General features: G+C 51.7%; 3 protein-coding genes across 4 annotated transcripts in view; 2 read left to right on the top strand and 1 right to left on the bottom strand.

The window, feature by feature from the left end:
• LOC113216643 (uncharacterized) overlaps window positions 1–25,949 on the top strand; it is a 120,101-nt gene that overhangs the window by 73,797 nt on the left and 20,355 nt on the right. Inside the window, exons 1-2 of one of the 2 annotated variants that reach the window (XM_052269654.1) lie at window positions 2,193–2,408; window positions 24,898–25,280. In XM_052269654.1, the coding sequence (XP_052125614.1) occupies window positions 2,378–2,408; window positions 24,898–25,280 (414 nt within the window). In that variant the 5' untranslated portion in view covers window positions 2,193–2,377. Of the gene's footprint in view, window positions 1–2,192; window positions 2,409–24,897; window positions 25,281–25,949 lie in introns of those variants that run through there. The other variant, XM_052269655.1, reaches the window with a different exon arrangement.
• Window positions 74–2,148, top strand: LOC113216609 (uncharacterized). The gene is made up of 4 exons (XM_026436352.2): window positions 74–334; window positions 509–670; window positions 856–1,023; window positions 1,748–2,148. Exons 1-4 carry the CDS (start codon window positions 185–187, stop codon window positions 1,907–1,909), a joined length of 642 nt encoding a protein of 213 aa, XP_026292137.2. The 5' UTR covers window positions 74–184; the 3' UTR covers window positions 1,910–2,148.
• LOC127749833 (uncharacterized) lies at window positions 5,495–7,472 on the bottom strand. The gene is made up of 4 exons (XM_052269657.1): window positions 7,191–7,472; window positions 6,836–6,997; window positions 6,071–6,238; window positions 5,495–5,757 (listed from the first exon to the last, which is right to left on the bottom strand). The coding sequence occupies exons 1-4, from the start codon at window positions 7,278–7,280 to the stop codon at window positions 5,599–5,601; spliced, it is 579 nt and encodes a 192-aa protein (XP_052125617.1). The 5' UTR covers window positions 7,281–7,472; the 3' UTR covers window positions 5,495–5,598.

Below are 25,949 nucleotides of genomic sequence, written 5' to 3'. Positions count from 1 at the left end.
CCCCTCTCCCCCCCCCTCTCTCTCTCTCACACACACACAAGTTTTGATCAACTAAATGGGACAGTTTTCACACGTTTATCAAATTGATGTGATCAAAACTAATTTTGTGTGTTTTGCTTTGCGACACGCTAGTCGACTCGGAACTTCAATCGCACGCGATGGGTATTCGGTTGAAACGCTCAGTATGTGCATCGCAGTACTGCAGGCAACGGCTATGGACCCGAGGCATCCGCTGCTGGTGTTCCCATTACCCATCATGGCATTTCTGCTCGTGGTCCTTCAAGCACTCATGTTCTACGACGGCATCCACGGCAAAGTCATGAAAAGTTTGATAGTAAGTAAGCAGGTACTATATTTTTGCAATGTCCATTTACAATTTGGACGATTGCCAAGAGTGTGCCTTTACTGTAACCCCCCAAAACATGAATTTGTTAACATGGCATTAGCGTCAGTCGATGTTATTTTAAGAAATCTGTTCACTTTAGAACGTCATTCTCGTTTCGGACAGGGCCCTTACATTGTTTACGCCGACTACTTTAACAATTGTGAACCAAACCTTCCCTCAACATGGTTCTTGCGTGCTACTCACTTTAACCCACGTAAACCAAAAGAGTTGCAAGTCCTGAGTGGCAATTGGACGGTTTCATTCATGTTTGACGCCAACACCTGGGTGAGTCATTTAAGATAGAGTTGTGACATTCAGACGGTTAAAGGTGAATGTCAAAGTGGCTCACACAAAGGTGTACATGCCAGCCAAAACACACACAAAAAAACTAGCAAGTCCGCTATTTGTGTTGAGCAACTATACACTATTCATACACACTAACTTGCCAAATCTTTTTAATACGGTAATAGATGAAATCAGTTGTTGACGTTCGGTCAAATAACCAATGGAAGGAAAACGCCTTTGTGTTAAACTTCAAAAACAATGCATGTCGAGCTTTGAAAGAGAATGCTCCTGAAATCTACAATCAAGTTTTCAAGCAAGCAGAAGACAAAGGCGCGCATTGCGCGTTGAAACCTGTAAGTACTTAGACTGCAAGTCTACTCTCGCCATACCGTTACGTACAGTCGGGTTTCCTTACCTGGATGTACACCCAGAAAACGATATTCTTGATTTTAGAGTAACATACTAATGTTTAGTATGTTGACAGTGTATAATACGATCCAAGTATGTCATTCTAATCTTCATTATGTGAATACCCTAATCGGAGAGAAAAGTATGTAACATACTAAAGTTTAGTGTGTTTGGTTAGTATGTGACATACTAACCTTTAGTGTGTTAGTCCCCTAATCTAAGAAAAAGAGAATGCCGACTGGGCCAGGGTCAGCAGCTAACTAGACATTTAATACCGCAGATTTCGAAATAGGGCCCCGTTCGAATAGTCAAACCGGCAGCACCCCAGGATCTAGGCTACCGGGGCAAAACGGAGGCCCTGAATAAGAGGACCGGCGTTTACCTGAAATTTATTTGGAAGAACTCAATCTGGACGAATTTTGGGCACCTTGTCTGACTCCACACCACACTTTGGTCCCGAAATACGCACACTCGCGCCCGCACACTGTACCTCAAGGACAGGCCCGTTGGCACTGAGCAAAACAATAAAGTTTGGATAGTGGTTTATTCTTCAAACCCGTCCGGATTCAGGAACCTTGACGCATATATTCTTTTTTTATATATATATCTTGTGTTAGTGAGTGGACATTTTGGAGGAAAACAAAAAGCAATGGTTAATGTTATTTACAGGGAACGTACGAGGTCAATAACACCCGAGCAGTTTGGAATTTTCCAAATCTTCCAGTCATGCCTTACGGACACTATAGGTACAGATCCTGGTTTGGCAAACCCGAAAAGGTGTACTACGGATGCTGGGTGGCTGAGGCCTGGGTCGTTCCGAAACCCGAATAGCACTACAATGTCAATGGTTTATTTTATTGATGCAATGTACAATAAAAACCAGCGGTATACCGCAAAATATACGGGGTTGCTGCTTGCACTTAAAATTCACTGTTTCCTTCTCTCTCTCTCTCTCTCTCTCTTTCTCTCTCCCGTCCTATTATTACTCCTCACCTCTTCCACGCCCGCGGTGTGAGCGATAAGGATAAAGCGATAGCGACTGGCGGCCGCACGGACAGACAGATAGGCGGGCGGGCGGGCGGGTCACAGCGCCCCGGCGGGGAGGCGCAGCCAGACTGCTGACCAGTTCCTGTCGCACCAGGGCGCCGCGCGCGCCCTCCCTTCCTCGCCGCCGCCGCTCCGCGCTCCAACCTCGGGACGGTATTGCGCGGGGACCACCGGCCCACAGCACGTCCGCGACGACGCGACGCGCCTGCGCGCTGATAACCGATAGCACCGTGGCGTCGAGTGATAACGGCCATGCCGCCCGGCCCAGGCGCCCGCCGACCAGGTAAACCACAAACTGATAAGAGCACCGCGTCAATAACAAACGGCGAAAAAACTGGGGGAAAAGAGTTATATACGCTCCAGATTCGACATTCCATTGTTTTCATTCTCTTTCAATTTTTCCGTATTGCCCACGGCAGCCCATGGCGGTGAGTATCGTTAAATAAACTTTTTTTCAAAACACAATATCGGTAAAATTGTGTCGGCACTTTCTGGGTTCTTTTACGCGGCCGGTATGCAACTTTCTGGCGCAGCGCATACAATTTCTCCTCACCTCTGCCCCGATTTTCGAAGCTATTCCTCATCAGACCCGTTCCCCCTCTCCTCGCGCTTGCAGTACCTCCTGATCCTCACGCACGGCTCCGGCAGTACATCTCTGATGAATGGCACGCCTGTGAGCACCCGGCGGCGGGGCGGGGTGGGGCGGGGTGGGGCGAGGTGGGGCGAGGTGAGGTGAGGTGGGGCGAGGTGTGGCGAGGTGGGGTGAGGTGGGAATGGAAAGGGGGAAGGAGGCATCGCGCTAACCCGCCGCCGTCGCGACGCGGCGCAATACGGAGGACGGGTCGGCTTCGACGACGGGGCCGGACAAGTCCGTCGGCGCGAACGTTTTTGAACTTTGGCGCGCTTTTCCTCGCTGCCCAAAGGGCGACGCTCGTGAGTCACACCACGCCACGCGAGGCGGTGCACATAACACGTGACAAAGCGGAAACCGTTATCGCGCAAATACGTCACGCCGGAACGGCAACGGCAGTGTTCCACCGGGTGAGGCGTGGTGTGGGGGCGGGGCGGGGTGTTCCAAACCCCGGCTAGTCCTGGGTCCTGGCCTCGGGGTGTTCCGCTGCTCGCCACGCCACGCCATGAAGCGCACACGTCTGTAATACGTGCCAGGGGCCGCAGGGGTCGCCGCCGGGCCGGTCGGGACAGATAGGCTCGCTCCGGGCCCGGGGGGGGGGGGAGTGCCCGGGGCGCCAAGGTGCCACACAGAGGGGGGCGCGCGCACCAATTGGCCTCGACACGCGGCTATTTGCCGCCTATTTGGGCTTACAGAGAGAAGGAGAGAGGAAGAGAGAAGGAGAGAGGAAGAGAGAAGGAGAGAGGAAGAGAGAAGGAGAGAGGAAGAGAGAAGGAGAGAGAGAAAGGATGGGGAGGGAGGGACTGAGGGATCCGGATCGAGGGGAAGAGGGAGGAGGAGCAGGGGAGGGACACTGGTTAGAGGACCTCCGCTTGTCCCACCGTGCTGGCGACGATTACTCTCTCTCCCTCTCTCTCTCTCTCTCGCGCGCACGCTCGCTCGCATTGTCTTTGTCTGCTTTGAGCGGTGCGGTTCACGAGTGCGCCCCGGCCTGAGCGACAAACAGCGCAGGTGTTTACTCGCTCTCTCGCTCCAACCGTCCCCCTCCAACTCCGTCCTATTTCTTTTTTTCTCTCTCTCTCTCTCTCTCTCTCCCCATGCAGCATGGCGGTGGGCAATCAGTTCGATGGCGAGAAAGGGGGGAGGGGAGTAGGAGTAGGCGAGTGAGAGGTGAGTGCGCTGCAGGCCCGGCCCGACGCGTTTGTGAGGCTCAGCGGTCAGGTCGCACCACAGCCATCGCTCGCTCTCTCTCTCTCTCTCTCTCTCTCTCTCTCTCTCTCTTTCCCTCTCGCTCGGTGAGGGCGCGCAATTGCAGCAGCAGCCGATGCCAAAAGCACTTAACAGACTGCCACAACACGCGTAGCTCCCCGCGCCCTGAGCCCGCCGTGCTACGTGCACCTGCATGCTAACGGCAAACGCGCCCCTCCTCCCCTCTACTGCGCGTGACGTCACGTTATTTACAAAAGTGTTTACATAACGCTCTCTCTCTCTCTCTCTGTTCCTCCCCCATTCTGTCGCTCCCCTAGCTCCTATTGCCGTCACATACACACACGAGCAGGCGCGCGCGCAGAAAAAAAAAATAGAATTGGAATAGTACCAAGGACCTTTTACAGGGATAGACGCGTTGGGAGGGGATGCAGACTGGGAGAGGCAGGAGAGGGTGGGAAAGACCGGGAAGAAGGGAGAGAGAAACGGGGTGAGGGGGGAGAGAAAAGAGATGGTTTAAACTGGCTGCCGTCGCCCACCAACGAGACGGTCACGAGACCCCACCCCACCCCTCCTCCTCTCGTGGACCACATGCATGAATATTCATCCGCATCATAACGATACAATAAAAGAGACCGCGTGGCTCCGGCGGCGGTGGTCCCGCGGCCCGGCGGGGCGGGGCGGGGCGGGCGGGGCGCCGGGTGTGGCCCCGTAGGGTGCTGTTATTCCAAGGCCCCGCTGAGCCACCAGAGCGGCTACGCCCGCACCACTCGTCCAACCCTTCCGCAGTAAAGCTCGCAGGACCGCGTCATGGCGCCGTGTTCCATGCAGTTGTGCGCGCCAACTAGGCAATGGGAAGGGAGAGGGAAAGAGACAGAGAGAGAGGAGGAGATAAGGACGAGCACCTGGTCTTCATACCATTACTTAAGGGTAGGACGCGTGAGTGCGACCTCGACATCGGCCAGGCTTCTTCTCTCATATGAACAGCTGCGTCTCTCTCTCTCTCTCTCTCTCTCTCTCTCTCTAAGCCCTGCGCTGATCAAAGCGCCCCTCGAGCGGCTTGGGCCCAACGAGAAGTTCGACTGTGCTCGCAGACTGCTAGCAGGAGAGAGGCAGCAGGCAGGCGACCCCCGTTGACCTGGTTTCCTAAATGAAGTGAGAACTGCCTGAGGAGGGTCCCTGCAACTGATTTCGAGAAATAAGGGAGCGTCACTCTTAATGACAAAAAGTGAAAAAGTAAAAACAGTCAAACTCATTGGCAAATTTCAAAGTTATTGACTGAGCGATTAGCGAAGCCTATTACTCCAGTGATCAACAAGTTTTGCGCCTGTCTGTATGTCTGTCTGTGTGTCTGTTTGTGTGTCATCACAATAACTCGAGAACGGTTTGAGATAGGTACATGAAATTTTTATTGTCACTTTGTATCATAAAAAGCAAGAACTGTACTGATTTTAGCTCAAAAATTAACGTGATTTTAGCTCAAAAATTAACGTGCAAAAAAATCAAAAACAAGAAACGAACAAGATACGAAGTTATCATATCCAGTTTTAATAATGTATTTCGACCCCACGCAAAAACTGCGATATTGTACGGGGTACATTAATAAATTAAACCATGAACCATGAACATTGTAGTGCTACTCAGGTTTCGGAATGAACCAGCCTTCAGCGCCCCAGCACCCGTAAACAATTTCAGGTTTGCCCATCCAGGCTCTGAGCCTATAGTGTCCATAAGGAAAAGCTGGAAGATTTGGAAAAATCCAGGCTGCTTTGGTGTTATTGACCTCGTAGGTTCCCTGTAACATTAATTATTGTTTTTTGTTTAAAGCCCAAAAAATATCCACTCTCTAACACAAGATACCAGAAACAAAAGTAGAGCCAAGGTTCCTAAATCCGGACGGGCTGAAAGGATACGATTTTAAAACACCTACAATTTTTGTTGCGCAAAAAAAATAGCCCAAAGGGTGCTGCACCGGGTCGGGTTACCTATTCGAACGGGGCACTAAGGCGCTGTTGCCGATAAGAAACTACGGCCACGCGACTACATGCAGGTTAGGGACTCTGTACGTAACGGTAAGGTGAGAGTAAACTTGCAGTCTAAGTACTTACAGGTTTCAACGAGCAATGAGCGCCGCTGACTTCTGCCTGCTTGAAAACCTGATTGTAGAGTTCAGGAGCATTTTCTTTCAAAGCTCGACATCCATTGTTTTTGAAGTTTAACACAAATGCGTTTTCCTTCCATTGGTTATTTGACCGAACGTCAATAACTACTTTAACCTATTATTTAAAATATTTTACAAGTTAGTATATGAATAGTGCATAGTTTCTTTACACAAAAACGTGCTAGTTTTTAGCAGATGATACCTTACAACCTTACACCTAAATATATCTAAACATAACTATACATGAGTAATGTAAGGTGTCATTGCTTCAACTCTCGATTAAGAAATATTAAAGAAGACGTATAGCAAGCTGCGCTAGGCGGGGCCGTGAGGCGGCTGAGGCCGTCGCGTCGCGTCGCGTCGAGCGCGCTACGCGTTGTTGCGCCGAGCCACTAGCCGAGCCGAGCGGAGCCGAGCCGAGCGGAGCCCGAGCCCCGAGCCGTCGGCCGCGCTAGTCTACGCTAGTCCTCCCCCTCCCTCGCACCGCTGGAGCCCCCGCACCGCCCCCCCCCCCCCCCCCCTTCCCTACAAGTGTAAATACAGAAATATAATAGACTGGAATAGAATAATTCTTGACAAGGTATCATCTGCTTTTACGATCCGTTTCTGGTCGGAACTTTTTTTGTGTGTTTTGGCTGACAGCTTTGTGTGAGCCACTTTGACATCGACTATTAACCGTTTGAGTGTCGCGGTTCTATCTTGAATGTCTTACCCAGGTGTTGTCATCAAACATAAATGAAATCGTCCAATTGCCATTCAGGACTTGTAACTCTTTTGGTTTACGTGGATTGAAGTGAGAAGCACGCAAGTACCATGTTGAGGGAAGGTTTGGTTCACAGTTGGTGAAGTGTTCGCCGTAAACAATGTAAGGGCCCTGATCGAAAAAGAAATGTTAAACCCATCAAGAAACACGTTCCAAAGGAATGGAAGCAAATTTCTTATAATATCATCAACTGATATTGATGTCATTTTGACAAATCCATGTTTTGAGGTTTACAGTAAAGGCACACCGTTGACAATTGTCCAAATTGTAAATGGACATCGCAAAACGATACTTTCGAACTTACTATCAAATTTTTCATGACTTTGCCGTGGATGCCCTCCTCGCAGAACATGAGTATTTGGAGGACCACGAGCAGAAATGACATATTGCGCATACAAGCGGGAGCCTCAGAACAAGCCGTTCACTGCCGCACTGCGATGCACATACTGAGCGTTTCAACCGAATACCCATCGCGTGCGATTGAAGTTTCGAGTCGACTAGCGTGTCGCAAACCAAACCACACAAAATTAGTTCTGATCACCAATTTGATAAACGTGTGAAAACTGGTCCCATTTATTTGATCAAAACTGGAGTGGTTGAGAGAGAGAGGGGGGGGGGGAGAAGGGGGGGGGGCAGCATGCTACGAAGCGAAATTGAAAAATTGCCGGCGTGACGTGGTTTTGTGATGCGGCGGTGGATAAGGGCTCCACCCCCCTCGCCTCGCACACACCCAACAGATACAGCCTAACTGGCCGGCGAGGGGGGTGGGGAGAGAAAGAGATATTCAGCTGGGTGTGCAGGCCGGCGGCGAGGGGGGGCGGTGGAGGGGAGTCGTCCACCTGTCCGCCGCGATATAAGGCCAATATGCGCGGTGGGCCATCCCCCCAGCCACCCTGGCCGCTCGGCCTCACCGCCGCGGTGGTGGAGGGTCTTTCTCTCTCTCTGGCCGGTGGTGCCCACCACCTCTCCTTCCTGCCCCCCACCGCTGCTCCTACCGCGCCCCCCGCCCCTCACGCCCCATGAGCCGGAAAACGAACCTCCCGAAGCAATTTCGCTGACGATAACTTGTTGGCGAGATCATCGAAGCAGGCCGTTCGAAAGCCCGCGCGCGTTGCGAGCCGTTCCCGTGTTCTATGCGTCTCTCTCTCTCTCTCTCTCTCTCTCCCTGCAACGCTAACCTTTCCGAACTCCCTTCCCCCCTCCCTCCTCTCCATCTTCTCGATGCATTAGTGAAAAGGCTAATCGTAAATAGGCGCGCGATGCTGTCCGGCCCTGGGGCCAGCGGCGCGGGACAACTGCGCTGAACTGATTCATAGTCTCGCGTCAGTCAGATCGTATCTGGTGGACATTGTCTGCCGCTGCGCGCGCCGTGGCTGGGCCCAGGACACATGCTCCACTATATATCACAGCCAAACTGGGCTGCTGGCTCTCCTCTCTGCCACCGGTGCCGCCCCCCCCCCCCCCCCCCGGATTTCCTCATAGAAATGAGGTGTCCTCCGATGGCAACCCCCTATCTGCTGCTGGCTGCGCCCCTACTACACCTCCGCACATGATAATGGTAACACCCTGTAGGTGTTTGCGGATTTTCGTTTGCTTCCTGCAATTATTTTTGAAAAAAAAAAAGTAGGAAGAAATATTTGGATGCATGAGTTCTCGTTGTATCTACGAGAGTATGCACCGGTGCACTGCAGTATCTGAGGGTTTGTTATATCGGAGAAGGAAATACGAGGTGCGCTGCACCGAGTGCGGAAGCGTGGCGTGGCGGGACGTGGCGGGGCGTGGCAGGGCGGGGGTGTTCTGAGGATGCATGCTCCGGGGCACAAAAGGTCCCCGCGCCGCGCCGGGCCGCCAACCCTCCTCCATTGCCTAACTATACCCGGCCCGTCCCACTCCAATGGCCTCAATGGCCTAGATGGAGCGGGGCTGCGCCGCCAGCCAGTGAGCAAAGAATGAAGGCTACGGACCTGCACTCGAGAGGGAGGGCGGGAGAGAGAGAGAGAGAGAGAGAGAGAGAGTAAAGGGGAAGGAGGGAGGGAGGGAGAGATCTTTACAGTTTCTCTGCCTCCCTCCTTGGGGCACACAGCGCGCCATTCACACGGCACGTCTTTTGAATACCTCATAGATATGTACATTTCCAATTTCCAAAGGCAACTTTCCTTTCTCTCTCCCCCACTTTCTTCCCCGCTCCTCTCTCTCTCTCTCTCTCTCTCTCTCGGTACGACACAACCCAAAGGAATTCAATGAGGTTCGAACAAGGGAGGAAAAACGTGTTCGCGACACGGTATGCATGCATAGCATTTACGAGTGTCGTGAAAACCTCCCAAAAATAACTGTAAAGCTATGATATAAAGCAGAAGAAAATATTTTCCTCCATTTTGCAGAGTACTGTACCGCACAGCGCGCGCAATGGAGCTGCTGCTGCCGCCGCCGGCCGTTTAGACGACCCTGCCAATTAGGCGCAAGTGTCGGGAGATTGCCCCCCACCCCCCGTCTCTATCTCTCTCTCTCCCTGGAGTTGCACCGCGCGGCGAGGCGGCGCGGGGCAGGACCGCAGCAGCTTTGTGCTGCACCGTACAGAAAGGCTCTGCTGAATCGCACGTCCCCCAACCATCCCAACCCCCCGCATCCCCCACTGACTCTGACCTCGCGAGCCTGCTGGGACTGCTGCTATGGGCTTTGTTGTGCCACTTTGCCTCCAGCGACCCTCCCCCTCCCCTTACTCCTCTCTCTCCCACTTCCAAACGCACGCTCTCTCTCTCTCTCTGCTCTCTCTCTCGTTCTATCACACCCACGCACACGCCGCACGGAAGGTGGCGTTCCTCTTCACTAGGACAAGCGCTGCTGCACGCACCGCGCGCGATAGAAAAGAGAAGAGGAAGGAAAGATTTTGTTGAGCGTTTCTCAACGCCCATTCTTTCCCTTTCCTTTCCGTCTTATTTTCTCTCTATCTGACTGTATCTGTCGGTATGCCCCCCCCCCTCTCTCTCTCTGCTACGCCCTTACTTTCATTTCACGTGCCCCCTTTATTTACCTGCCCTCCAGGACGCAAGCCCTTTCCCTCCCAAACTGACAGCCCCGCCGCTCCGCCGAGGGGATCCGGGGATCCCGCAATATTTGGATACCGCCAACGCTAATAAATAGAACTCGTCCTCGCTCTCTCTCTCAATCACTCTATCTCTCTCTCTCTCTCTCTCTCTCTCTCTCTCTCTCTCTCTCTCTCACACACACACACACAGTGGTAGAAAATCCAAGAAGGATGATGACGATAAAAAGCAAAGCCAACATCATCCTTGTAGCCCTCTATCGAGCCCACAACTTTGTGTACATATATCAGAGCGGCTGTATATGTTAATAGGTGGGGGCGGTACATGCGGCATACATTTCATGTTCATCACATGCTTTAAAAGGAAATAAGACGCACGCGCGGTTTACATCCGCGTATAATAATAATAACGGATATATGGTACTACAGCCCGACATATGATGTGCTGCTGGGTACCGCGACGACGCTATACTGCACACGCGCGGGCGGGGATGATGAACAGGCATAACGGGATGGGAAATCCCTTTGAGGTACGGCGCACATTCCGGAGAGAGGAGGTCGTGGATCAGAATAGAACGCAGAGTACACGCACGCGCAGTGTGTCCCGGGCGGGTCTCGAGGACACGTCTGATCAGCGATAGAACAGCAGGCAGGGGCCTATCGAGCTGGGAGGTGTCACCTTTAATTAATTCCATAGGGTGGGGAAGCGGCCACCCCCCTCCCCGGCGCACCTCGGCGAGCGACATACGATCCGCAGGAGGAGGGTCTCATAGGAAGCTGGCAAAGCCTCCTCCTGGGGCCTCTTCTACTAGGCACTCGGAGAAGAGAGGGAGAAAGCAAGAGGGAGAGAGATGCCAGGCTTCTTTACCGGTGGCTAGGAAGCGGGCCTATTTGCAATTTGTTCCAACTCCTGTAGTAGAGTCAGAGGGCGAAATCGAGCGTTATCGCTGAGCGAAGCTCAGTCCAAGTTGCTGAGGGGTCAGGCGTTGTCTCGGTCGTGAGTCTGTCTGTCCGTGTGTACGTTCGTCTTTTTCTCGAAAACGGCACCTATTACGGAATGCGAGTTTGCCTAAACATCTATAATTTAAGGGAGACCCAGTCTCCCCTTTTCGTTCGCAACGGACTAATTTGAAATATTTGGTCCTTTCTTTCCCGGAGGGAGCTTCAGATGTTGTTGTTTCGGTGGTGGCTACCCTGAGTGGAAAAGAGCGCGAACACTCAAATGGCTCCTTGCGCCCACTTCGAGACTTTTTGATTTTCTCACACGTGATCATAATGTCAGATGGACAAACCGAGTGTGAAATTTTCAGTTTTAGAGTTGCGGAACTCGACTTACAAAGTTTCGCCGGTGTCCGGTGAAAAGGAACGAAAGTGATTTTTTGAATGGTTCACGTAATTACGTACGTAAGTTGGAGGGGAGGAGGGGGTTCGGGGTTTGGGAGAAATGTGCAAATGTAACTATTGCTTCGGGGTCATCTTGACAAAAGAAAACGAAAATGTTTTATGCTCTAAGACGTTCGGAATCGAAATGGCAGAGATATTACCCACCAATTTGGGTATTTGGTCGATTTTGAACACTTTTTACCCTTTGGAAGCTAATAACTAAGCCATTTCGACTCTGATCGGCTTTGAGCATAAGACACTTTCTTTTTCATTTTGAAAAAAGAAACCAAATCTTGTATTACACTTTTAATTTTTTAACCTCTAAAAAAATCCAAATTTTCAATTTTTGTATTTTAACAAAATGTAATGGTGTGTACTTGTAGTATGATTGGAAGTCACCTAATGTTTTATTGGGACATGTCAAAACGATTATTCGACCCACAACTTATTTCACAATAGCCATGGACCTGCAAGGGACCGGACAATATTATAGCCAATATCGTTAACTCAGGAAGGATAGGCCCATCGAAATCAGAACAAGGTATATCATTTTCTTAAATTGACTAGCTTTGTCTGGAGTCCCATTATGTTGAATGATATCCAATAAAATGATAGGAGCATTTAAATTAAACTCTATGATACGATACATAATAGAACTTTCAATTAAATATACTTCAGCGACTTGTGATCCTTCAAATGCTTCGGAGAGATCTGATAAAAATGAATGAAAGAGCGACAAGTTATACTTGTCGAAGGTGAGAAGTTTAATTGTATTTTGAAATTAAATTAAATATTAGGGTATTTAATTTCACTTCAACCAGAGGCAACCTAATAGAATTTCACCTTTCACAAATAAAATGAATTGAATAAAATGGGAGCATCATGTGGCATTACAGAAAAGGGTAAATTGAGTAGGGGGAGGGCAGTGGGGATAGGAAGGGACAGTAGCAGAAATATTCTGTATAAACTTCAGGAACGCATAAATTTAAGCCCCCACCCCCACACCCCTCTATATCCAGCCACTGTAACAGTTGTGTGTTTACCAAAACAAATCAAACATGTATTTGGATGAATAGAAACCAGACTTCCCAGCATCAAGCTTTTCTAGTGGACTTCCAAATCTATTCTATTGCATAGTAATTACTCAAGTTCACTACTCACTAATAGTACCTGTTGTAGAGAGAGAGAGAGGAGGGGGGGGGGGGCAAGGGATTTGAACTCTAGTTGAATACAGCGACCCAACCAGACCAGGCCGCGGTTTAAGGCCCGGCTGGTCCCTCCCCCATCTCTCACGTTCAAGGAGCAGAATCGGTTGCCTACCTACTAGGCGGACCCTCATTCACTATAGTTTTGTTCAATATTTGTAACGTCTTCTGTTATATTAATGCACTTCGCTCAGCTACCCCGTGCATAATGTTAACGCACGGGGCCCTACGTAAAACAGAAAAATTAGTTGCAAAAGAGTTTTCGGGGGTACCTTAATCAATTACCGGCATTGCCTATAATAATTTATCAATACAGAAATAGAGGATGGAAAGTAAATAAAATTCCGCTGCAAAATGCAAACAAGAGCACAGGGGAGTTTTGGGTCAGCAACAACGTTCTGTGCATTTTCCCTGCTGCCATGTTTCTCGCGGAGCAGTGTTGCGGTTTCAGTGAAGGCCTTAACGGGTAAACAATGGCAGCCTCCCCGGGCCGCCCCGGCAGGGCGGGGGGCAGTTACTTTGTAAAGTCCTGCCTTACGGCAAATGCTCCCGCGGAGGGCGAGGGACGAGGGGGGGGGGAGGGGGGCTAAGGACATTTTCAACTTGCGCGCCGCTGGTCGCTTCCCCCCGGCCCCGGCCCGCCGTGATAGCCCCAGATGACGAATGAACAACTTTTGGCCGTGTTTGTAATTCCCCGCGTGTCCACGACGCAAGGCATTCCTCATTTTCCTAGCGCATCAGCGAGGGCGCCTGGCAGCCTGCCCTCTGCAACCAATCTTTTTTTTTCCCCTCTCGTTTTCTTCTCTTTTCCCGCCCCTCCTCCACTTTTTCTCTCTCAGTTTTCCCGCTTACCGTCTTCCTCTCTCTCTCTCTCTCTCTTACCCCCGAAAAATTTTACCAACCCCCCTCTCTCCTGTCTCTTTCTCACCAGACCTATGATGGCAGAGAGAGAGAGAGAGCGCGGTAGGGAGAAACGGCCAGACAGACAACTCCCCGAGAGGGGAGTGAGTGAAAGCAGTGTGCCGGGGGTGTGTATTCGGAACTCGTGTTGAATTTGCCACTTTTTATCTCTGTTGACGAAACTTCTGTCTGACTCACTGCGGCCGGGCGGACGTGCGCAGCGTGCGCCCCTCACGCGCTCAGCCCCTAACCCTTCACCTCACCCCACTTGTCTACCCCGAAACGGCAACTTTTAATTACTTGCGAACAGCCCAGGCATTTATGACTCCGAACAAAAGAGCTCTGAGATTGCCCAATGTGGAAAGGCAGCGGGGGAAGAAAATGATAAGGTTGTATACTGATTATTTTCGCAAGGGATGGAGGGGGGGGGAGAGAGGAGTACACGCATGATATTCGGCTTGACATGCTGACGGCAAGTTCAATTTCTAAAACAAGTTCCAGTATGGAGACATTATTATTGATATGATTCAAGATGAACAGAACGTACGCACAAAGGTCAACGTCCGAATCTGCAGGGGATTCGGAAGGGTTACTTTAGACGGTAGGGTAGGGCAGTTTTCCCTATTTAAAGATCTGATCCTTCGCTACGGGCCGAAAATACCATGAGAAATGGAATAATGTGAAGTAGAGGGAAAATTGAGGATGATAAAACTGTTGGGTGCAGACAGCTATGGGTGGGTGGGGGTAAAAAAAACTGTGCAAGTGACAGACCGCCGGAGTCGTCTGGACCACGTCGCCGCGGGCGGTCCGTGTGTGTTCTTCAGGCCGCCCCCCGCCCTTTTCCCCTCAACTACTTGCTTTTATTTTCTCCGGGCTACCCTTCCTATTATGTCCCTTTCTTTCCGCTCGAAAAATAATAGAACAATTTTCGCGGGGACAGTATTGGGGCCAAAGCGCCAAAGCTCGCCGGCGCAACTATCGTGTAGCGAGTGGAGTTGTCAAGTTGTCCATCCCAGTAGCCCGTGTGAGGCATTGTCCGATGGACTTACCCGTTGAGAATGAGAGCTAAAGGGAGAGGAGGGAGAAAAATGAGGTGTTGGAAGGGAGGGGATAGGGTGGGAAGGCGGAGGTTCTTAAAGCGGCGAGCTTGACATGAAAGGGGGGGGGGGGCAATAAACGAGATAGGTACGTAGCGTCGAGAGTGGGTCAGGCGGTGCTGAGGTGAACGAATGGCGTAAGGTGGTGTACGGACCCGCCCCATCCCCCATCCTCCCCGCTGCCACTACCCTCCCACTCTCCCTCGCTAAGACATACCCGCGGCGGCAGCTATGGACGGGGACGACGCCAACCGGAAGCGCGGCGGGCGTCTCGTAGAGTCTCGCAAGAGTTCCAGAAAGACGCGGAAATACAGCACGACTGTTGTGTAGTAAAGAGACACTATACCGAGCGGCGTGCACAGACACACACACACACACACACACACACACACACACACACACACACAGCACACAGCTAGAAACGAATCAACGACAAAAACAAGCCTCACATACATTGGACAGACGCGGTCCCCTCATCCCCAGGTCCACCTACCAGACCCGCCACCCGCCTGCTGCGCCGCCATCCCTCCACACCGCACCGCACCCCGACAGTTGGCTACGTAATTACCCATTTTCAAAATTAGAAGTGTCTCCCGCGCGTCTCCCTGGGACAGAACGACCATCCCACCCTGTTTTTTTGGTACGTTAGTTCCCCTCCTCTCTCTCTCCCTCTCTCTCTACGTTTTTGGTCTCCCTCCCCTCCCCTCCTTTCCCGTTTTTGCGCCTCGGCCCCGCCGCACTACACTACTGACGAGACGAGCGCGGTACGGAATCGAATTACGACAAAAACCTGCGGCGTGAAACGTCAAAAAGGCTGTGGCGTCGTGGCAAATAATAAAAGTGAAACGAAAAGTGCGCGCCGGAGAGAAGTGCCGGGAGGGGGTAATTTCAACCCCCCGGCGGGCCGAGCCGACGGGTCGTCGCGGTGGGTGTACTGCACCCGCGTTGCGATGGATATGCGGCCATAGAATGTAGTGGCTGGCGGCACGGCACAGGGATACCACACACAACTTTCGAGAGTTTATCAAAACTAAATACGAGGAACGAATTCACACGCATCTACATTTTAAACCCAAAAAACCTCAGCGTCTTAAATATGCGCAACGAGGTGAGCGCGCATGTGTGGGCTTTATTTGCTCCACGACTTCATGCCCCTCTCCCCTTTTCTCTGGTTTCAACTACTTGCACAGCAGCAGAGGGAGTAGGGCAATAACTCCTTAGGTTGGGAGGAGGGGGTCGAGGGGGGTGAAGACAGGAGCGCTCCGCAGCGACGGCCGCACAATTGGCATTGGGAAGGGCATTTAAAAGTTCTGAAAGCGTTCCAAAAGCACACAATCCCCCGGCAAAACAAGACCAGCCAGCCAGCAGCCGGGTGGCGGCGGGGTGGGCCACCCAGGCGGCGGCCGCACGGCCAACTTCCCCTCTAATGACCGTCGAAACTCATAGGTTCCTCCTCCACTTCCTCTTTTGCCCCTTTTGGACTGCGGCCTCGAAGCCGGACACCCGAAGCAAGGGCTCGCGCCAAAACACGAACCCGTGCCGCAGGTCGTGCACTCTGGTCGTGCATCGGGGGGAAAAGAGTGAGACATTTTGGTTTCTTCAAAATTTGTCGTGTGAATTGAGATGCTATGGCCGGCGGAAGGGGCAGTCGAGGGGGTGGGGGTGAGAAAGGGGAGACGGACAGGGCATCTCAGATCCGAGCGAGCGCAGCCACCGCACCGGGTAACAAAGCGGAAAGCTCTCAGAACGGTGAGCCGAGAGGGGGGGGGGAGAGTGAGTGGGAGGGAGAGCTCGGCGATCATGCACGGGGTGTTCCCACGGGAGGTGTCCGCCGGGAGCGCACGCTGCTTAACAAAGCGCGGCGGAGTGGTCCTGGGCCCGTGTGCCCTCGGAGGGCCCGGCCGGGGCCCCGGCTGGCTGGACCCCTCCCCCATCAAGGGGTGCACCACCGACCACCCCTCCATCAAGCAGAGGAGGCGAAGGAGGAGCGCGTCCAGCGCGCGCGGGGGGACACGACGCCGGCCCGGGTCACCGCGCCGTGGGGGAAGGGAGGGCAAGGGCTGCGAGGGCGGCAGGGGACCACCGCCCGGGCAGCGAATTAGCGCTCGGGAAAGTGGGGAAAGTGGAGATGGATGGGCCGGGGTGGCCAAGGTGGAGGTGATGGTGGCCGGCCGCTGCTGTGGCTCCCTGCACTTTGCAGACCGCAAGGGAGAAGTTTAAGAGCGGAGAGGTGGTGGGGCGGAGAGGGGGAGAGATTACACACTAACTGGATTTGTAACTTTTAGTGCGCTTTTTTGTACAAATTTGTGCGAATGATTTGTGTAAAGTTACGCATACAAACTATTGCACAAACTGATACGCAGGCATTCGCAGGTTTATGGCTGTACATTTTATTCGCAGAAATCTGTACACTTAAAGCGCACACTCAAGAACAAGAAAATATGTAGCTTATTAAAAATAATAGGTGCTTCTTTTGCACTATTTCATTCACATTTTTGTATGATTAAGTACAAATTATTTGAACTAGGTTGTTCACATTAGCAGACAAAATTGTGTAAACACATGTACAAATTTGTGCAATTTTTAGAATAAAATGGTACAAATTAATTAGCTTTCAGTTATGCAAATAATGAACACAATTTGGTCGAAAAAAAAAAGGTCAACAGTAACTATAAATTTGGGAGCAAGGTTTCTCGCTCCCTGATCAGTGCTGTAAATTTTCTTGCTCTTGGTCTATTTTACTGTCCCATGATAAACAGATGGAAATACTATTTTGATAGGGGGGCGCGTTTTGTTTAATTGAGTTATAATTGTCCCCAAACATGCTGATTACTTATTGTGATCAAATGTGTTTTGATAGCCACAAATAGTTCCTTTCCATCTAATATATGTTGGATGACTTCTGTGGCACTCCAAACCAAAACATTTTCCGCCGTAATTTAATAACACAAATAGTTTTGAAGATCATTATGTCTTTGGTGGCTTGCAGTCATATTATAATATTATAATTACATCTTGGAAAAGAGCCATTTAAGACTCTAATGTTCAACCGGAATTTAAGGTAAAGGTGGAAAACTTACCAACTTGGCTGCTGTAGAGGGGTGTGGAGCAACTATTGCTAATCTGGGTTTAGAGGTTAAGTGCCTCATCTATTTGACAATGAAGTACGAAATCCACGCACTGGCACTCTTTGACTTTCACGTTTACTCATTTTCCTCAGTTCTCTTTCAATTTTCTGCGTCCACACGGTCGTCGTCGTCTCGTCGTTCTACCCGAAACCCTCAAACATATCTGGGAGCGGCAAGGGTGGCAAGGTCAAGGGAAAGTCCAAGTCCCGCTCCTCCGCGGCTGGGCTAGACTCAGGTTCCCGTCGGAAGGATCCATCGTGTTTTCTCCGCAAAAGTAACTACTCTCAACGTTTCGGTGCTGGTGCTCCCTTTGCCGCCGTCATGCAAACGTCAGCAAACGCCGCAATCGTCGCACTTGACAACAAGAAGACGAGGATCAGCACTCGTCACTTGCAGTTGGCCATCCGTCCGTAACGACGAGGAGTTGAACTGAAGCCCGCTTCCTTTGACACAAACGTGTACAAGTGAACAATAAACACACATTATCCTTTAGCGATTTTGTTTGTTGTGTGATGAGAAACTTATTGTAACTTGAGGGGCGAATATGATAGATAACTTTCTCATCAAACAACAAATAAAATCGCTGTGAGTGAGTGTGTTTAGCGGCTTTAGTGTTTGTTCACCCGCGCGCGCGGTTGTTTCTAGTGTGCAACCGTTTTCTTATAGCCAAAAAATATATATTTTGAAGTGACTTTGCATGTATTAACTACCCATAGGATCCACAAGTGTTCTTGCGATGTAAGAGAACTGACTAAATTTGAAAATCAAAGAGTGTCAGTGCGTAGATTTCATACTTCACTGTCCAATAGCTGAGACACTTAACCTATAGCCCATACCAGCAATAGTTGCTCCACACTCCACTCCAGCAGCCAAGTTGGTAAATTTTCCACCTTGCCTTAAATTTTGGTTGGACATTGGAGTCTTTCAAGCCTCTTTACCAAAATGTAATTATAATATGACTGCAAGCCACCGCAGATATCATGATCTTCAAAACTATGTGTGTTAATAATTTACGACGGCAAATGTTTTGATTTTGGTGCGCCATAAAAGTGATTCAATATTGAGACGGAAAGTTACTATTTCTGGCTATCAAAACACATTTGTTTACAAGTAATCATCATGTTGTGGGACGTCGTATTATCAACTCCTGACAATATAAACTTAAATGCGGATTATATTTTTACAATGATAAATTTTACTTTTGAAGTGATCCCAGCTGTGACAACCCCAGTGAACCAACCAAATCAAGGGATGAAATCAGTGCTTTTATTCTGTCTGTAGAGGCCAAGAACAATATTAGAGCCACAGTCGCAACTAAGAGTAGGATAAGCCGTTCAAAATCAGAACAAGATGTATAATTCTCTCACATTGACTGGATTTGTCTTGAGCCATAATATTTTTAATGATACTGAAATGAAATGGTGAGAGAGTTTAATTTACATTCCATGATAAGATATACTACAAAAGTTTCAATTAATAAACTCCAATGACTCGTGATCATTAAAACATCTTGGAGAGATAATTCATTTGTAGAGGTCAAAAGTCATCACACTCCCAATTCTAATTACGACTGAGAACTCAAAATGACAAGACAAAAAGTAGAAACAAACTTTCAACCTGTTACATTAAAAATGAAAAAATGAACAAAATAGAATTTGCCAAAAACTTTACTATTTCGATTTTAAGTGTCATCGCGCATTTCTAACTGGAGTCAGGTTTTTATTTTTGGTAATCGCCCCCCCCCCTTATTCACTCCCAACTTGGTAGCCTTCCTCGAGGACCTACTGGTATCACTGTGCATCACTGTGTTCTTTTGAACGTTACATCTGAGAACTTTAGACACTAACGCTCAGCCACTACGGGCTCCTGCACGTACTCCGACGTCTAAACGACACGACAGGCAATGCGGCGACGAAAAAGAGAGAGGAGGGAAGTGTCCAGGTGGCCCGCTCTTGCGGGAATTCCCTCCGACGTCACACTTGTGGCTGCCGTACTGCCGCCGCGGACGAGCGGAGCTCCCATGTCGGCGAGGGCGCCGCACCCCATGGGCACTGACCCCACAGGCCACAGGAGTCTCGGGACTTCGACGGCGTCCTGGGCCAGAGTCGCGACAAGGACGCCCGTCCGTCCCCGGCCCGTGCTTCGGCGAGGTGTCGATGGAGGAGGGCGTTTCCCTAGCACTACAGCGACGCGACACCGCGACGACGTCAAAGCGCTCTACTGTGCCTTCTGTGTGTTTTTTTTTGGGGGGGGGGGGATAACAACCCGCTCCCTGCCGTCGGTCGGCCCCGCTGTCGCATCTGCATCCATCCCTTTTGGGCGACGCTGCGCCGCTCCTCCTGTCACACCTTGGCCCCACAACTTTGCAATCACCGCACGAGAGCGCGCCACCTCTCGCCGGAGGTCGAACCGACTCATTGTTTCCCAGAGTGCGTCCCAATTCACAATCCGATCGCTACGAATCGGTACGAATAGAACGGAATGACGAAGGGATCGATCGTCAGCGAGGAGGGCATCCTTCCGCCACTGCTCGCGAAGGACGTCGCGGTTCGCGGTCCTCCGCGGTGTACCGTCCACACGTATACCAAGCCACCCAAAACCTCCGGAAAGGCCGCCAAGAAGGGGGGCAAGGCCCAGATAGCAGAAGCACATCTCCAAGGGCGACAAGAAGAAGAAGCGTAAGAGGAACCGCGACCCGGATCCAAAGAAGAACAGCAGTTCTTCCTGAACCCTTTCCTCCTTAGCGTTGATTGGCCGACGCTGACGAAGTTCTCGAACCCGACACTAGGGGTTGACCGCCCTTGCGGCCAGTTCAAGAACTTCGTCGGCGGCAGCCAATCAGTGCGGGCGAGGAAAAAGTTCAGACCGATTAATTCGTAGCGATAGAATTGAGAATTCGGACACATTCTCAAACCTTAAATACCAAACAAATCTTAAAAGTAGTGCATCAACCCAAGTTCTTCGCAGGACTTTAATAGTGTACTCTCCGGAGTACGTTAACAAACCCGACCATTATCAAGAAGGCTACAAGAGAGAGTAATGAATTTATCCGTAGCTATGATTATAAAAATGTCCCTTGCTATAATTAAATAAAACTATAGTTGAAGATAAATTTGTCCATAGCCATAAACGGATTTGTCCATGGATACAAATTAATGTGTTCCTCATTAACAATTTTCTCCTTAAATGTTAACAAAATTGTCCATAGCTAGCAGTGGTTTCTCAATTGAATCATTTTTATGGGTTCATTAAAAGGTCCGTTGCAAAAGGAGGTAATCGTTGTATTTAAATGGATAAAAATGTTGGTATTATAGTTGCGTAAGATTCAAAGTAGTGAGAAGATAAATTTATCCACAGTAAAGGATAAATACATCCTTTGAGGATTGAGGGTGTACACTGTGGATTTTTAATCAAACCACCCAACTCTCCCCAAAGTGTTTTTGGACCGAACATTTATGAATTGTAGTGTGTTTGTGAGGTAAGGCCCCATATAATTTTAGTTCATGGTCTCTACTTTTCAATTCAACAAATATTTTAAAAACTATTCCCTAGGGACCACAAATATTTTAGCATCATGGAGTTTATGCAAATGAATTGCATACATAGATTTTCTACGCTTCTTTTGCACAATTTGCTACTAAAATGTGCACAGTTTTCTTACAAATCTTTGAATGGCTGTTGTGCGCAAAATGTGTACGGATTTTATGCAAATTATTTGCATACAAATCTGCGCTTTAATTTGTAACCCAGATTTGTGTGCTAATGTGCACAAAATTGTACAAATTTGCGCACAATCCTAGTTGTGCGAATGAAGTGCACAAAAAAAAGTTACAAATCCAGTTAGTGTGTAGCAGGGCGCCACTGCTACCCAGAGTATTTAGCAGGGGGTATTTGTCGGGAGAGGGGCTCTTCCCCCCCACCCCCCTCCTGCAGTAAAAGCAAAAGCAGTCTGCAAATCAGTCAGTCAAGTGTCTGGAGGATTTCAACCCGCCAGAGCCCGCTCCCTCCTGCTCACCTCTCCCGTCAGTCGTTCGTTTAGCTCCTAAAACCCTGGCCCAGAGCGAGAGAGCAATGGTAGCGAGAGAAGGAAGAGGAACCGCGAGTTTTAAGTGCAAGCAGCAACCCCGTATATTTTGCGGTATATACCTGATTTTTATTGTACGGGGCACATCAATAAAATAAACCATTGACATTGCAGTGCTATTCGGGTTTCGGAACGATCCAGCCCTCAGCCTCCCAGCATCCGTAGTACACCTTTTCGGGTTTGCCAAAAAAGTGTAGTACAACACTGCACTTAAAAGCGTGATACATGTGTGGTACTACACTTTTAAGAGTGATCGTGTGGTACTACAGTTGAAAGTGTGATACATGTGTGGTACTTTAACTGTGCTACTCATGGTATTGCACTTATAACTAATAGAAATTTCTGTGGAAAGAAAGGCGGAATTCATTTAATATCAGGTATTTGGAGCCATAATTTAGCGATAATTTTAACATTTGCGTGCCTATTATGTTAATGCAAACCATTTCTGTCGGAGGTTGTGGCGATGATGGAGGGTTCTCCTTCACAGACGGCTGTAACTCGAAGAAAGAGTCGATTTGGTTTTCGAATATCTTGTCTGAAAACGGTTAAAATGAGGGAGCCTCGGGTCGAGCTGTTGCCTTCCGTCCGCGTGCTTCGAAACCTACTGAGCGTTTCGACCAGGTACCTATCAGTACAGTATTACCAACAACGTCAATGATGACGTATAGGTCGCGTGGTGCCCGCTCAACTAGCGTGCTGCAAAACGAAACGGACACCACAGTTTTGATCAACTCGTTTCGATAAGCAGGTGGTACCATGGTTTCGTGTGAAATTTTTCTTTCAGCGATTAATGAATCATCTGCTGGAAAAGAAATTCTAGAAATGCTTTGTTCATCTTATTGTGCGGGATGCGATTGTTCGGCACACTTACGTACCGGGTAACGCACGGCCTCTGTTTTTAGGGAGCTATTTCAGGACTCACTCGCCTGAAAAATACGCCGAACTGTTACTCACAAATGAGCGCACCCCACACAAAAAAAAATGTATTAATTTTTTCAGCATTGCAAACACGCGCGATCTATTCACTTTCCCACTATCGCATGACTGTGAATGAGTCTGTGTGCGCGCGTGTCGGCTTGATTGCTCGCGGCCCTTTTTACTTTATTTCCTTGATTTTCCGTGTTGAGCTAACCCTTTTGTTTCAAGTGTTGCGAGAGCCTATTTGCACAGCGCGCACAGCAGCAGCGGTGTAACTAGCAGTGTAGCGGCACCGAGTATCGAGCGCGCTCTCCTCGTTCTCATTTCCACTTTTGCGCACAACTCTTTCGGTGCCCCCTCTCTCTTCCTCGTACACACATTGACCCCCTATCCCGCGCACACACTCGATTGTGCAGAACGTTCGTTTGCAATCATCTTGCCTGCCGATACGCAAACGGAAACAGACGGCGCGCGCGCGGCCAGCGCGGCCTCGTTTAAAAAGTCACAACATTTACATTTTTTTCCATCTACATGAAAAACGCCCTCTCCCCATTCCCCCTCACGGGAGCCGAGTACTCGTTCCCTTAACACTCTCTCTCTCTCTCTCTCTCTCTCTCTCTCTCTCTCTCTCTCTCTCTCTCTCTCTCTCGTGGCTGTCGTCGGCGTGTGGAAAACAAATTCTGACACGTCACAGCGCCAAGCGGGCGTCGGGGCGGAGGTTTCCGTTACCGCGCGCGAAACCCGAGCTCTGCTTTTCTGTGACGAGAGAGAGAGGAGAGGGACAGAGAGAGAGAAACGGAGAGAGAGGGGGGGGAGGGGAAGGGCGAGAGCGAGATAGCGTCACTCGGGGGGTGTGGCGGTCCCAGCGGGCGCCTGCTGAGTAGGCAACGCGCCCACACGCGCCCGCACCGGCTGGCCTACCCAGCACGGCGCCCTCCCTCCGCGTTGCTCGCTCGGCACTGCTCGGCACAGCAAGCAGCCTGGCCTCGATTCCATTCCACCGCCCGGCCCTTCAGGCGGCCTCCATGCGAACTCCAGGCGCCCTGCAGGAGGCCCGGAGCGCATCTGCAGACGCGGGCGCCGCGCAGCGCACGGCCTGCCCTGATTCAATCCAGCAGGTGCGCCACTGCCGCTGCTGCTGCTGCTCGTTTCAATCAGCAGCTGCAGCAGCAGGTGGAGGGAGGGGGCGGCGCAGCTGCCAACCCCCGCCGGGCGCGCCAGCGGCGCTTAGAGGATTTCTTTAACAAACCAACCAACTCTTTGGCGCTATGAATAATTCAGGGCTACACAACTACTTGGCGGAGGCAGAGGAGAAGGAGGAGCCGGTTAACGACGACTCGGAGGGGAGGGCCCGCCCGCCCGCCCCGCCCGCCCGGACGGTTCAAGGTCCTCCGTCGGCCCTGGCCGTCGTCGGGGAGGTTATGGCCGCGCGTCCTCCGCCAAGGTGTCCCCGGCGACGCATAACCGTAGCCGTAGTCGAGGAGGCCGGCGCCGGCCGGCGCGGATAGGGGAGGGGCAGACACCTTTTATCGGGAGATAAGTGCCGGGCTGCCGATCCCCCGTCAGCCGTTGTCTCGCAAGATTATCGCCGTCTGGGGAAGGGCCTAACTACAGTTTGACACCCTCGTGCTGTCCGCCCGACTCCCCCACGCGTGTTCGCCCACCTGGAGACCCCTGCCCGACAAGCTGTGGGGAGAGGTGCAGGGGGGGGGGGGGACGTCACGATCCACATTCGGGAGGTTGGCATTCACGACGACGACGCCCGGGCGGCACACAGAAGCCTCTACAAAATGTTTCCTTTACTCTTCCGCCCGGGATTGGTTCCGGGGCCCGGGGCCGGGGCGGCGCGCGGGGGTATTGACAGTCTTGGAGAGCATATGAAATGGCGGCAGGGGAGCATACGTGCCCATAGGGCCACCCCCGCACCCGCCCCCCGCACAGCAGATCGCGGTGACGGAAATGCCGATACGGCAATTCAGAAAGTCAACAGAGTCGTCTCCGTCGTCGCCGGGTGTAGAGAGAGAGAGAGGGGGAGGGGGGAGGAGCAGTGCGGGGACGGGGTCCCTGGGGCCTGCTGCTGCTAGTGGGGACGGCCGGCGGGGCTCCGGGGACTCGTGGTGTACGGAACCGAGAGAAAAGAAGCTCGGGATGCAGCAAGGCCAGCAACGTCCACATGGTCCCCGGCGCAGACCGGCGCCGCATTCCGCCTCACTTGTCGCACTAGCTAACGGTGTACTCGTCTTTCTGTTCCAGGAGGGCACCGCGATGCCAGATCTCGCCGGCTGGAGGCCTTCACTAGAGCCCCTGGAGGGGCAGCTCGGGGGCGGCGCGCTGAGGCCGGCGGCGGCGGCTGCGGCGGCGGCTGCGGCGCGGCCGTGGGGCGGCGGGCGGCCATGAGGCTGCTGGTCGCGCTGCTGCTGCTGGGGGCGGCGCGGGCGGCCGGGGGCGGGGCGTCGTCAGGGGCCGCAGCCGGGGGGCCCAGCGGGGTCCACAACGCCCCGCTGCAGCTGCCCACCTTCCAGATGCCGCACGGCCGGAGCCTGTGCGACCTGCGCGCCGGCCAGGGGCCGCGGCCGCTCTGCGACTGCGACCTCGCGTGGGGCCGCATCAACTGCTCCTGCCCGCCGCACTACCAGGTGAGTCCAGTCATCATTTTTATAAGCAAATAGAAATATCTATGCCTAAATCGTGTACTCAGTGAAACGTTTTCCGAAAATTATAGAGACAAGATTTTTAAAATTGGCTTTTCCTTTACGTTTTTTGGCATTTACGTCTTGCCGCGTCGAAGCGAGTCGGTCGGCGGTCAGTCACAACGCCAGTCAGGCAAAGCCCCGGACCAACTTATTGGCCCCGAGCAAACTTGTCAAGGCCGTCGGCGGCGGCGGCGGTGGCGGGTTCGAGCCCCGCCCGCCGCGCGCCCGGCCCGCCAAACTGCGTCCAAACAAAAATGATCGATTCGCGGGCGGGTCCGACTGTAGCAAGTGAGCCCCCGGGGGTCGCTGTGAGTTACTGCCGCCGCCCGGCCCGGCCCGAGGCCCGGCCCGGCCTCCGCCTCCTCCTCGGCGAGCTCCTTCTTCCTTCATATACGCGTCCCGCCAGCGCCCGCGCCGCTTGACTATGCGGGGCGCGACGTCGAGCGGGGCGCTCGGTCGGGACGTGACGCCGGCGTCGGGGGCGCACGTCGCGCAGCCATTGCGGCGGGTGGCGCCGCGGCGGTGCACCCGAGCTAGACGGCAGTGGCATCCCACGACAGTGGCATCCCACGACAGTGGCATCCCACGACAGTGGCATCCCACGACAGTGGC

Source organism: Frankliniella occidentalis, unplaced genomic scaffold, assembly GCF_000697945.3.
Source record: "Frankliniella occidentalis isolate FOCC.00 unplaced genomic scaffold, Focc_3.1 Scaffold98, whole genome shotgun sequence".
NCBI classification, from domain to species: domain Eukaryota; kingdom Metazoa; phylum Arthropoda; class Insecta; order Thysanoptera; family Thripidae; genus Frankliniella; species Frankliniella occidentalis.
The sequence above is the reverse complement of the archived record's forward strand: the minus strand, read 5'-3'. Positions and strand labels throughout refer to the sequence as shown.

Excerpts from the sequence above, each read along its gene's own strand:
- LOC113216609 (XM_026436352.2), top strand. The coding sequence starts at position 185 with ATGTGCATCGCAGTACTGCAGGCAACGGCTATGGACCCGAGGCATCCG. Across the intron at positions 335-508 it reads AAGTCATGAAAAGTTTGATA|GGCCCTTACATTGTTTACGC; the intron begins GTAAGTAAGCAG and ends CGTTTCGGACAG. Across the intron at positions 671-855 it reads TGTTTGACGCCAACACCTGG|ATGAAATCAGTTGTTGACGT; the intron begins GTGAGTCATTTA and ends ATACGGTAATAG.
- LOC127749833 (XM_052269657.1), bottom strand. The coding sequence starts at position 7,280 with ATGCGCAATATGTCATTTCTGCTCGTGGTCCTCCAAATACTCATGTTC. Across the intron at positions 6,239-6,835 it reads TGTTTGATGACAACACCTGG|GTTAAAGTAGTTATTGACGT; the intron begins GTAAGACATTCA and ends TTTAAATAATAG. Across the intron at positions 5,758-6,070 it reads CTCATTGCTCGTTGAAACCT|GGAACCTACGAGGTCAATAA; the intron begins GTAAGTACTTAG and ends TTAATGTTACAG.